The sequence below is a fragment of the Aspergillus steynii genome, assembly GCF_002849105.1.
Source record: "Aspergillus steynii IBT 23096 chromosome Unknown P170scaffold_6, whole genome shotgun sequence".
NCBI lineage: Eukaryota > Fungi > Ascomycota > Eurotiomycetes > Eurotiales > Aspergillaceae > Aspergillus > Aspergillus steynii.
This window is the reverse complement of record NW_020194403.1, coordinates 1,584,040-1,595,977: the sequence shown is the minus strand read 5'-3', so window position 1 is coordinate 1,595,977 and position 11,938 is coordinate 1,584,040. Positions and strand designations below refer to the sequence as shown.

At 51.0% G+C, this 11,938-nt stretch overlaps 5 protein-coding genes across 5 annotated transcripts; 3 read left to right on the top strand and 2 right to left on the bottom strand.

Annotated features, from left to right (window-relative positions):
* Positions 1-107: 107 nt before the first annotated feature.
* rmtA (protein-arginine omega-N methyltransferase HMT1) lies at positions 108-2,187 on the top strand. The gene is made up of 7 exons (XM_024849634.1): positions 108-370; positions 428-441; positions 513-532; positions 598-707; positions 777-1,108; positions 1,169-1,640; positions 1,694-2,187. The coding sequence occupies exons 1-7, from the start codon at positions 267-269 to the stop codon at positions 1,698-1,700; spliced, it is 1,059 nt and encodes a 352-aa protein (XP_024702195.1). The 5' UTR covers positions 108-266; the 3' UTR covers positions 1,701-2,187.
* Positions 2,188-2,456: 269 nt separating this feature from the next.
* On the top strand, positions 2,457-6,012 carry P170DRAFT_363159 (putative trimethyllysine dioxygenase TmlH; the record flags this gene model as incomplete). Its single annotated transcript, XM_024844559.1, has 15 exons — positions 2,457-2,576; positions 2,637-2,685; positions 2,755-3,075; positions 3,139-3,232; positions 3,309-3,613; positions 4,126-4,339; positions 4,405-4,422; positions 4,490-4,556; positions 4,627-4,687; positions 4,739-4,835; positions 4,898-5,004; positions 5,051-5,149; positions 5,211-5,699; positions 5,762-5,833; positions 5,897-6,012. 15 exons carry the CDS (start codon positions 2,457-2,459, stop codon positions 6,010-6,012), a joined length of 2,229 nt encoding a protein of 742 aa, XP_024702194.1.
* Positions 6,013-6,361: 349 nt separating this feature from the next.
* Positions 6,362-7,979, top strand: P170DRAFT_448618 (proteasome regulatory particle base subunit RPT5; the record flags this gene model as incomplete). The annotated part of the gene is made up of 3 exons (XM_024850978.1): positions 6,362-6,675; positions 6,840-7,255; positions 7,321-7,979. 3 exons carry the CDS (start codon positions 6,362-6,364, stop codon positions 7,977-7,979), a joined length of 1,389 nt encoding a protein of 462 aa, XP_024702193.1.
* A 392-nt stretch (positions 7,980-8,371) lies between these two features.
* On the bottom strand, positions 8,372-8,931 carry P170DRAFT_226319 (uncharacterized protein). The gene has a single exon (XM_024842883.1). The coding sequence runs from the start codon at positions 8,845-8,847 to the stop codon at positions 8,551-8,553; it is 297 nt and encodes a 98-aa protein (XP_024702192.1). The 5' UTR covers positions 8,848-8,931; the 3' UTR covers positions 8,372-8,550.
* Positions 8,932-9,016: 85 nt separating this feature from the next.
* On the bottom strand, positions 9,017-11,429 carry P170DRAFT_428154 (uncharacterized protein; the record flags this gene model as incomplete). Its single annotated transcript, XM_024847829.1, has 2 exons — positions 9,017-10,952; positions 11,023-11,429. 2 exons carry the CDS (start codon positions 11,427-11,429, stop codon positions 9,017-9,019), a joined length of 2,343 nt encoding a protein of 780 aa, XP_024702191.1.
* Positions 11,430-11,938: the final 509 nt, after the last annotated feature.

The window sequence follows — 11,938 nt, the reverse complement described above, 5'->3', positions numbered from 1 at the left end:
CCCGATCGGGTCTAGTGCCACCCGGCGGGCTCTGGCCGTGCGGAGGGGAAGAATGCCTAATGAGGGCAAAAGTCAAAGGGGAAAAAAAAAAAAAAAAGTCCTTGAAAGGGATCTCAAAAGGCGCTTAACTTTCCTCCTTCCCTTTCATCGCATCCCAGACGAAGAATTTTATTTTCGAATTCTTCGTTGCTTGTGGAATTCCTCTCAAGTATCTATCTTTCTTTTCTTTCTTATTTTCCTTGAATCGAAAAGACCATCCCTTCACGATGAACGGATCCGAGAGACAACAATCTGCAGACCCTGCTGCGATGACCAGCAGTGCGGACCGTATGGTGGGCATGGACCACGCCGAAGTCCGTTATTTCACTAGGTATGTTGAGAGGTGAAAACCTGATGTCTTAAAGTCTCTTGCTGACTGGAACCATAGCTACGATCATCATGGTAATCACTGCCCAATTGCTACAAATCTCTATTGAGCTTAAGGAGCCCCGCTAACTCTGAATCTCCTTCAGGCATCCACGAGGAAATGCTTGTGAGTTTGAAGTCCAATTCGCCTCTATTCGTTTAATGGCTTGCTAATGTTCCTGTGATTTCTAGAAAGATGATGTCCGGACTCGATCGTACCGCGATGCAATCTACCAGAACCGTCATATCTTCAAGGACAAAGTCGTCCTCGACGTTGGATGCGGTACTGGAATTCTCAGCATGTAAGTGCTCTCATACATGCGACCACGGGGCTCTCATGCAGTGCTCTGACAACATGGATTGCTTTGCAGGTTCGCTGTCAAGGCCGGTGCCAAACACGTGATCGGCGTTGATATGTCCTCGATCATCGAGAAAGCCCGCGAGATTGTCGCCGTCAACGGGATGGCCGATAAGATTACTCTCCTCCAAGGAAAGATGGAAGAGGTTGTTCTTCCCTACCCCAAGGTTGACATCATTATCTCGGAGTGGATGGGATACTTCCTTCTCTACGAGAGCATGTTGGACACCGTTCTCTACGCCCGTGACCGCTACCTCGTGCCCGGCGGCAAGATCTTCCCCGACAAGGCTACCATGTACTTGGCCGCAATTGAGGATGGCGAATACAAGGACGACAAGATTGGATGTAAGAGGCCCCGGTGCCCCGGGTGGGATCCCCTGTAGTCCGAACGCTAACTCTGCTTAGTCTGGGACAACGTTTATGGTTTCAACTACAGCCCCATGAAGGAGATCGCCCTCACGGAGCCCCTTGTCGACACCGTGGAGATGAAGGCCTTGGTTACTGACCCTTGCCCCATCATCACTCTCGACCTCTACACCGTTACCACCGCCGATCTGGTCTTCAAGGTCCCCTTCTCTCTCCCTGCCAAGCGCAGCGACTTCATTCACGCCGTGATTGCCTGGTTTGATATTGAATTCGGTGCCTGCCACAAGCCCATCGTCTTCTCCACCGGCCCTCATGCCAAGTACACGCACTGGAAGCAGACCGTTTTCTACTTGCGTGACGTCTTGACTGTCGAGGAGGATGAGACTGTGTCCGGGGTTTTGGAGAACAAGCCGAATGACAAGAACAAGCGTGACCTGGACATCTCTATCTCCTACAAGTTCGAGACCTCCGATCCGATCCGCCAGTCGGAGGGCAACTGCTTCTACAAGATGTAAGTACCGGCATCGTTCCCCTCGACTGCGACCATGAGGCTAATCCGAACAGGTGTTAAATAAAAGCATTCGGTTCTGACCACTTGGGGCCTGTACGCTGCCCTGGCGTTTTGTCCAGGGCACGGCACGGCCATTTCGGTACACAAAAGAATTTACGCATGGACAGCAAAACATATATGAGAGTCCATATATATGGGCATTGGGATATTGAAGTTATGGTTTGAGATCACGGTCCGGCATCTATTTTGATTTCGTTTTTCATCATTGAGATTTGCTTGCACGGCGTTGTTTTTGGAAGAAGGCAGGGGAACGGGCATCATTATTCGGCGCGATACGGAGAGATGATTTCCACAAGAGACGATTATGAAGCTCCTCGAATTCCCCAAGTAGATACCCCGAGTCGACGCTTAGTCTAGCTGCCTCCGGTCTCCTTATGTTGTTAAGGTTCGAATTCTTTTGTGTTTCTTTTTTCTTTTTTCTCTCCCCATGGACATTGAGGTTTATATTGCGATATAGAGAAATATACCTTTTTTTTGATTGTTCCGACCTTCAGGCTGCCCTTCGACAACACGATTGATCAATGAATCCCTACTTGACTACTCCGTACTGAACTATTTGAGTAGTTAACTAGTCATGATTGATTTGATTGATAACAGAAAGTTAGCCGACTTGGCGTGCTTCGGCCAATCCTGATCGAGCCTCGGTTCCTCACGGCTGGCCCCGCAACCGAGTCAACTTATTTATTCAGAGGATCGCGCCGAAGACAGACATTCCTACTAATCACTTGATCTAAGGGGATACCATCTTTTTTTCCGATGTCGGCACCAGGAGTTGGCTTCGAATATCCTGCCCAGGAGGTTTCCTGGCAGAAGAGGGATGTTCTGCTGTTCGCGAACAGCATCGGCTGCAAAGCTGATGAACTGCATTTCCTCTACGTGAGCCACAGTGCCAATTGATGCGCTGTTATCCTCGCATTGCTAACGCGCGAGTGTCAGGAACTGCACCCTAATTTTGCTGTCTTCCCAACATATCCTCTAATTCTCCGTATGGACCTTTGACCCGACGACTAAAACAAGTCAAAATCCAGACACTGATGTTTGTCTCCATGTGAAGCGTTCAAGCTCGCGGACCAGGAAGTGACGGATTTCTATGCACGCTCGAAGGCAACTCCTATTCCTGGGGTGCCCCAATTTGACTATAGCAGGGTAGTGGACGGTCAGCGCAAGCTCACCGTGCTGAAACCCCTGCCGACCACCAGCGCTGGTCGTACGTTTGAGCTGCGCAATAAAGTGGTTGGCGTCTACGATAAAGGCAAACCGGGCACGGTAGTCGAGACTGAGCAGTCAATTGTGGACAAGGATACGGGTGAGGTATATTCCAAGACAGTGAGCAGCAATTTCTTTGTCGGCCAGGGTAACTGGGGTGGACCGAAGGGTAAGGAAGTTCACCCGTAACTGTCCCGAGACATTCTGGCTCACGTAGAGATTTGACTGCTAGGTCCCAGCACCGTCAGCTACCCACCTCCCGAGGGCAAAAGTCCCGACGCTATCCATGTGGTTCAGAGTAATCTGGAAACCGCACACCTCTACAGGTGAGGCGAAAATCCATCCAATGCGCAACTTACCTGGATAGGAAACGAGCAGCTAATCGATCGGGGCTCCTGTTAGGCTTAATGGAGATTATAACCCGCTCCACGCTACCCCGGAGCCCGGCGCCAAGATGGGATTTGGTGGCATCATCATCCACGGGTTGTTCAGCTGGAACTCGGCTGCTCAGGGTATCCTGAGGGAGCTGGGCGGGAGCGATCCCAATAACCTCCGAGAATTCCAGGCGCGTTTCGCCTCGCCAGTCAAGCCCGGTGACAAGCTTATCACTGAGATCTGGAGAACTGGCAATTTCCACAATGATCTCGAGGAGATCCGTTTTGTCACGAAGAATGGGAATGGGAAGGTGGTCCTAAGCAATGGCCGTTGTCTGTTGAAGGTGGCTGGGCCCCAGAGTAAACTATGAACGGGTGATTCATGTAATATAGGGCCATTGGATCTGGAAATACCATATCGGGCATGTAGAAGAAGGAGTCCATACTATTACTAGTCTATTATAATATAGAGCAAAGCATGCCAGGATGGTCCGTGCACGTGACACCGGGGCGTCCTAAACCGACGGGCCGCGGAATAAATACTGCCTGCTGCGACTTACGACTTCTCCCGCCCCGACGCCCTCGCGACCACCAGCCTGGGAGATCGAAATCATGGGTCGCATTCCTGCCTTCGGGGCTTTTGCGTCTGTCAAGAATGTCGGGTAGGTTGTCCCCAGTTTCCCCTCGTATTTGACACGGTTTCTGACATCATGGGCCAGCACCGTCCCGTCCTCACTTGTAAGTAACTGCCGGAGTGATGTGACGGCCATCCATGTAAGCGCCAGTTTAACGTCTCAATGCTGTGCAGGGCGCAAGCCGGCGAAATTTCTCCACCAACTTGGGAGCTATCGGCCAAACCCCTCGACAACGTCTTTCATGCCGTCGATTGCCCGCGGCCACTTCGACAAAGGCAAACTCGTCACTGCCAGCGCGACCGTCGCGTGAGGATCCATTTGTCGCGAGATCAGCATTGCAGCCTTTTGTGGACTTTGAGACAAACAAATACAATAATCGATATACAGCCCTGAAAAGGACACCCGAGGGACACGAGGGTCTTTAGTAAGCGACATACCATTGCTAACGATAAGCATCAATTGTTTGCTGCATGCTAATGTGCGCCGCAGTGGAAATTTTTGGCTTAGGTATTACATCTAACGCCTCTTGGGCCACATCTTCTGGCCACTAACCCTTGACCTTACTCGATTCTAGGGAAAATTGCCAATGTTCGAAATGCATTCATCCGGACACAAGGCAACGCATTGTAGATACTTTTTCGGTACAAGAGTCCCTCGATTCCCTCAAAACGAATCACCTTGACTGACAGCAAGTTTCCCACCTGGATTTAGATACCCAGTGATGCCAAGATTGAAAGGATTGAATACACCGCGGATGGGGCTGAAGTGCTGTGTACGTATGCCGGCTCGCTGTTTATTGATCGGAGGGCTGACTTTATAGAAGGGCTGGACGGCCATCAGAGTTTCTACCCTTTCACGTGGCTAAGACTGCATGCCAACGGAAAGAAGATTCCACTGGATCCAAATATGATGGCAATTCGGTAAAGTCAACTTTATGCCTGCGACTATGGGTTCATTGCTTTTTGCTAACGCTTCGCTGAAGGTTTTTCAAGCATCAACCCCCCAGCGATCCATTTCCCCCGGCGGTCTCATATTCCAGCGTTATGGAAGACGATAGGGCTTTGTGGCGGTGGGTTGAAGCGATTGTAAGTTTGGTGCGAAACCACCCAGCCTTGTCTAACATCTGCCTAGCAAGTCTACGGTTATTGTTTTGTGCAGGGTGTACCTGTCGATCCAGAGTCTACAAAGTCTCTTCTGGAAAGAATTGCCTTTATCAGGCATACTCACTACGGTAGTGCCTCCATTCCCCTCCGCAAACATCCTATGGCACTTGTACTGTTGCTCACATTGTTCAGGTGGCTTTTGGGACTTCACGTCCGATTTGACCTTCAAGGACACCGCATACACCTCGGAAGGGCTTGGTGCACACACAGATAACACATACTTCACTGATCCCGCCCGGCTTCAACTCTTCCATCTACTGTCCCATACTGATGGTGATGGGGGAACCAGCCTACTAGTCGATGGATTTCAGGCGGCGAAAACTTTGTTTGCCCAAAATCGCAATCATTTCCATACTCTCGCTGAGATCCCGCAACCATTCCATGCCAGCGGCAACGAGGACACCTGCATACAGCCTGCGGCCCAGGTTCCCGTTTTCAACATACATCCGCAACACCAAAGGCTGTTCCAAATTCGATGGAACAATTACGACCGGGCGGCCAAGACCGATTGGACTATGGAAGAGCAGATGAAATGGTACGATGCGGCTCGTGCCTTCAATGAGATCATCCACCGGCCGGAGATGCAGCTCTGGACCCAGCTTGAGCCTGGAACAGCACTGAGTAAGAGCCTTTTCGGAACGATATCATTCGCTTTTCGGAAATTTACTGACTTTCACATGCAGTTTTTGATAATTGGAGAATGATGCACGGACGCACAGAATTCACTGGAAAGCGAAGGATGTGTGGTGGATATAGTATGTGCATTCTTATTTATTCCTCACGCCTCATCAACGAAAGCCACGCTAACCACCGCGCAGTCAACAACGATGACTTCATGTCAAAGTACCGTCTTCTCGAGTTTGGCCGTCAAAAGGTCCTGGACAACCTTGGGAACAACGCCTCCTTGAGCTACAACCCCAACTACCGCTACTGATCGGCAATGCAGACAGGGGACGTGTACATAATAGGGGTAGAATTTGCGACAGATAGCCAGATAGTACCGTCGATGGTGTACGTAGTAGTTAAGTAATACTCCGGAGGAGGTAGTGAAGTCGCGGTTCCATACAAGGGGCTTAGTCAGCCACTCCATTTGTCAGTGGTCTCACGTGATGCAGGCAGGACAGCTGACGTTGTTTGGCCGGAGCTCAACAGCTGCCCGGCAGGTCCTTTTCCAACTCATACCCCATCTCGCTCTCTGCCCCCTCCCCCCTCTCCGCCAATCTAGATCGGTTGCGTGCTGTCAATTTTCATCCCCCTTCCGTTTCCTCCCTAAATCCTACATCATGTCCACCCTAGAGGATCTCGACGACCTTGAGCGTGAGGAGAGAGACAAGAAGAAGGAGCAGGGCGATGGCGACGGCAAGAAGCCCGAAGGCGACGGCGATGCTGAAATGGACGATGCCGCAAAGAAGGACGACGATGATGAACTTCTGGACGAGGAAATCCTTCACTCCAGCACAGCCGACATCGTCAAGCGACGACGGATGCTCGAGAACGAGATGCGCATAATGAAAAGCGAATACCAGCGGTTGACGCACGAGCAGAGCACGATGAGAGAAAAGGTCAAGGATAACCAGGAGAAGATCGAGAATAACAGGTATGTTAACTCCGCTGAACTCTTTTGACTCGAGGGATGGTCTTATTCACCATCTCTCTTGCCACTCGCTGTTCTCGGATGAGGGCGGTGGCTCCATCCCCTCATCCCACACGAGCAGTGGCTATCGGTTGAACCTCCGCCTGACTATCTTCCTCGCCATCTAGACAACTACCGTACCTTGTCGGAAACGTCGTTGAGCTGCTGGACCTGGACGTCGAGGCCGAAGCCGCCGAGGAAGGAGCCAACATCGATCTGGACGCTACTCGAGTGGGCAAGTCTGCGGTTATCAAGACGTCGACTCGCCAGACCATCTACCTACCTCTCATTGGTCTCGTAGATCACGAGAAACTCAAGCCCGGTGATCTGATCGGTGTGAACAAGGACTCATATCTTGTCTTGGATACACTACCAGCTGAATATGATAACCGGGTCAAGGCCATGGAGGTCGATGAGAAGCCGACGGAGAAGTACACGGATATCGGTGGGTTGGACAAGCAGATTGAGGAGATTGTCGAAGCTATCGTATGGCCGATGAAGGAAGCGGAGCGTTTCAAGAAGATTGGTATCAAGGCGCCAAAGGGTATGTGGATGATCCTCCTCATTCATCTCGTTATATCGAGTTACTAACTATCTTGTTCCCGCCAGGTGCTTTGATGTATGGTCCTCCCGGTACCGGTAAAACCCTTCTGGCTCGTGCCTGTGCGGCCGAGACAAACGCCACCTTCTTGAAGCTTGCCGGTCCTCAGCTGGTGCAGATGTTCATCGGTGACGGTGCCAAGCTTGTCCGTGACTGCTTCGCTCTCGCGAAGGAGAAAGCCCCTTCGATCATCTTCATCGACGAGTTGGATGCCGTGGGTACGAAACGTTTCGACTCGGAGAAGTCCGGTGACCGTGAAGTGCAACGAACCATGCTGGAGCTCCTGAACCAGCTGGACGGATTTGCCTCGGATGACCGAATCAAGGTGCTGGCTGCTACCAACCGTGTCGATGTCCTCGATCCCGCCTTGCTGCGATCCGGTCGTCTGGACCGTAAGATCGAGTTCCCTCTGCCCAACGAGGAGGCTCGTGCCAACATCCTGCGCATCCACTCCCGCAAGATGACCGTGGAGGACTCGGTGAACTGGGCCGAATTGGCCCGCAGTACGGACGAGTTCGGTGGTGCCCAGCTGAAGGCTGTTTGCGTCGAGGCCGGTATGATCGCTCTCCGTAAGGGCCAGAGCAAGATCGGACACGAGAACTACGTGGATGCCATCGCGGAAGTACAGGCGAAGAAGAAGGACACGAACATGGGTATCTACGTCTAACGGGACGTTTTCAAACGTCCGTTACGAATTCTCCTTGCAATGATGATCCCTTTCAGTATCTTATTATCCATCCGTCTTCTCGTTTGCCCGTATCCCCCTTCTTCATCTACATCTTACTGCCATGTATCTACGTACACCGGGTCTAATCTCAATATCTGATTGATATACGCGCCGATGTTGTTTTTCGTAAGTCGTAGGTAAACCTGAATATCCATAGGCACGTGCGTCGATGTAAGAAGAGTTTACTTCCCAGGTTAAGTAGGCTCGCCATTCCAGATCTGTCTGCAAAGAGAAGAAAATATCCATCCACCTACCCCAGCGGCTACGGTAGAATTCCACTCTTAAAAATCAAAACCGCGTCATTCGGAATGAAAATGCATTTATTACATTATGCACTAATTAAATTACATCGCAGTATCTAATTTACCGGACGAAATATGATATGTCCATCAAACTCAAACCAACGAATGAAAAGGCGAGGGGAAAAGGTATATAGACAAAGAAAGTGATAAGAAAACCAAAATATACTTTCAAAAAGAAAAGCCTGCATCCAATCCTAATTCCTAGTTCGTCAAGAGCGCCATTCACTGTGAAAGCTGGTTATGCGAAAGAAGTCTAAAATGGGATAATATATTGAGAGGGGATAGATGGTGCATGCCATGTTAGCTCCCCTCGAAGTAAACAAGATGAACATGTATGTTCGGGGTATATAGTAGTGATAGAAAGAGTGTGTAAGAGTGAGAGCGAGAGTGAGAAAGGCATCATTGAAACCTTTGATGCCATTTGGAAATTCGACCGGACAGCCCGACAGGTTGACTTTGCAAGCAGTGTCGAGATGATCGTCCGCCATATTTATCCGTAACGCCATTGCCGCGTGTGTCCGTGGTCCGGCATGTGCCCTGCATGCCGAATTTTTTGTGTTCTTTCCTATGAGGCAGGAAAGTTGATGGAAGAAAGAGAGGATGTCGTAGGCTGCCCATGGGATAGCAAGAAAGGAGCCGTGCAAAGGAGAGCCCTGGAGGTCGTGCGTCCAAAGTCTAAAACAGTCGCTTAATATCAACTATTTCGATGTTTTTTGGACGCTCTCGTTCCATGTGAAACCACCAATCACGGCCATTCTTATGGCTATAGTTCCACGATCCCGTGCATGTATCCTTCTCCCAGGGAAGCGCGGTTGTGGACGCAAGACTCATCGGAGTGGACGGGGTGGTGGGTGTGTTTGGGCTCGTCCCCAATGCTGAGCGATTGCCAATGCTACCCCATCCAAACCGTGTGCCTGGAGTCGACGCGGGCGATGATGGCTCATCAGGGGGTGGAGTGGGAATGCCCTTGTTACCGAAGCAATTTACACCAACACCCGCTGCATACGTGAGCGATTGGTTGGAAGCAAGGATATGTTTCCAGCCAACCAGACCTCCGTCGGCTTCTTGCCCGTGGATATCCGGACGAAGAATGAAGCGTGGGATTGACACGTCCTTCATGCTGGTGGTGGTGCCTATCCTTCCCATGTAAGCAGGCATTCTGAAATCGTATACGGTAACTGGTCCGTCTGGATCCTCGGATTCCGCGTTTTCGCCGTCTTTCTGGCGTTCCTGTGACCCGCACGCGCCAAATTCTTCCATACCCAGATCCGAGGCCTCGTCCGACAAGCCCTCCTCTTCCTCCAGCGCACTATCAGGTACGTAAGAGTCCGAGTGGTCGGTGATCAGCACCCTCATGCCAGTTTCCGTGTCTTTCGCAGCGATATCGATCCATGTCTGTGCGCGGATCCGGGCAGATGTCAAATTATTTCCACCCGGTAGGGCCATGGGGCGTGTTTTGACAGAGCCATGGGAGCTGCGGGGAAGACTATATCGGTCTGGCTGGAGCAGCGCCTGTCCACGCGGGATCGGCTGACATACGCCCTGGAGAACACCTGGCGGCTCCACGTCAGAGGGCGCACGGAGAGCCTCTAGGCGAGGGAATCCCCCGGCAAGAATGCTTTGTGCAAGGTGAGAATTTGGCGCGTCGATATGACTTGGGGGCTTGGCAAAAGGAGCGTAATCAAGTTTGGTCAGGGCCGTATGCGGGTCCGGACAGGCTACATCCCAATGCATGTGCCGGAGACTTGATGAAGCCAACAAGGGCTGGAAAACGATGCCGTCCGTATCCAAGGTCGGTGATTTGTCGCTCTGGACGATTTTGAAGTGCTCGAGTTGTCCCAACGATGCCAGGATCTTCGAAATCACTAACATCGATTCGACGTTCTGTTCGATGAGAGCCAGCGTGCGGAGTGAACTTGATTCCGGGCGCGAAGTGTACTGCGCCAGACCCGTGTCCGTGACACCGGGAAGGCTCTCCAACCGAAGAGATCTCAAGGGGGGTAAACAGAGCAAAGCGCTGTCCGCAAAGGCGTCTTCGTTGAAATTCGAAATGCACAGGTTTTGCAACGAGGGCAGGAGGCTGAACATACGAAGAAAGATGCTCGGCTCCAATGCGCTGTTTTCGGTCAGCCCATAAAGCATCAGAGTTTCTAAATTAGTCCACGAAACGTGGTAGTCGAGAAACTCGAACATCTGCAAGGGGCCCAGGCTTCCGGGACAAGACGTGCTGCGAGGAGAACCTTCCGAAGCTTCGGGAGCCTCGCCCAAGATCCACGTGTGCTCTTTCAACTTCCGCCGGGTGGACAACGCATGAGTGAGCCGGTCGAATTCGTGATTGTACGGAATAGAAAAACCCAATAACCGTTCCAGGTTAGGGCAGACCATGACGACGGATGCGACCAGATCGCGATACTCTTGCCATGGAGAGCTTTGTTTGCCGTTTGTGAATAGCAGATCCATCTGCGGGACGCGAAGTTCGAGGACGAGATTGGCCAGCAATTTCCTTTCCCTGAGAGTCCGCCTCAACAGTTTCAACCGACTTCCTCTTTTCAGCCTGTATTTCTTCAATTGGGACGGCGAATCGTTTCCGATGATGTGAATTCGGTTGTACCTGAAGGTCAAGATCTCGCGTTAGCAAGTCATTGGTTGGGCAAAATAATACGCGCTGCGTTCGCACTCACAGTTTAGCTCTGACAGCCCGTTCCCAGGGCCGACAGGTCAGCGAGAGAGCATGTAGATCGCGTTGATAGCATGTTAGACACCCGGTCTGGTTGGGACCGGTGTGCAAATTGTACAACTGGTCTAGAATGGTCTCGTATACTTCATAAGGGAGTCGCTTGAAGACCGACTCGAGGATCTTGTCCAAGGAGGCAGCAGAATCACATTGACGGTACGAGGAGCTCGGAGAAGTTGGGGAGTAACAGGTAGGGGCGGTTGACACGCTGTAGTTGGTTTTGAAGGACGAAACCGATGACGTCCGAGAAGAGACCGGCTGTACCATCACTGAGTATGTGGAATCTTTGTAGTCGTAAACGGATTGGGGAGACGTAAACGGCGCGCTCTCGGGTCTAGTAGCGACAGCATTCATCCTGAGCCCTCAATGTGCATCTGGCCAGCATGAAGAGAGATTGATAATTCAGGCAATGGTCCAAAAGAGGGTTAAAGAAAAAAAAATTAAAATAAAAGTGAAAATTAAACAAAAAAGAATTGGGAGCACAGAGCGAAGTTAAGGGGAAAGGAGGGAAGCGATTAAGTGGGGAATAGAAAGGAGAGCAGGATGCGCGTTGGTATGTGCCGGGAGATATTGCGCCACGACTCGAGTTATGCTTATCTCGTTTGTGGACGGAGTAGGGGCGAAGAAGAAAAATCAAAATCAAAACCAAAATAAACACTGCTAGGTTTGAATGACCCCAGACAAAGTGTGTGAGAACAGATACTAGTAGTATGAGATGGGGGGAGGGGAGAAGTAGCGAAAAGAAAAAGAAAAAGGAATGATGGAAAAAAGGTGGCTATTTTAGGAACCCAACCGGGACTCCAAGCCAGCGACAGAAAGCATCGCAGCATACTATCTACTAATCAGTCCATAATATTGACCCG

Excerpts from the sequence above, each read along its gene's own strand:
- rmtA (XM_024849634.1), top strand. The coding sequence starts at position 267 with ATGAACGGATCCGAGAGACAACAATCTGCAGACCCTGCTGCGATGACC. Across the intron at positions 533-597 it reads GCATCCACGAGGAAATGCTT|AAAGATGATGTCCGGACTCG; the intron begins GTGAGTTTGAAG and ends TGTGATTTCTAG. Across the intron at positions 1,109-1,168 it reads CAAGGACGACAAGATTGGAT|TCTGGGACAACGTTTATGGT; the intron begins GTAAGAGGCCCC and ends AACTCTGCTTAG.
- P170DRAFT_226319 (XM_024842883.1), bottom strand. The coding sequence starts at position 8,847 with ATGGCGTTACGGATAAATATGGCGGACGATCATCTCGACACTGCTTGC.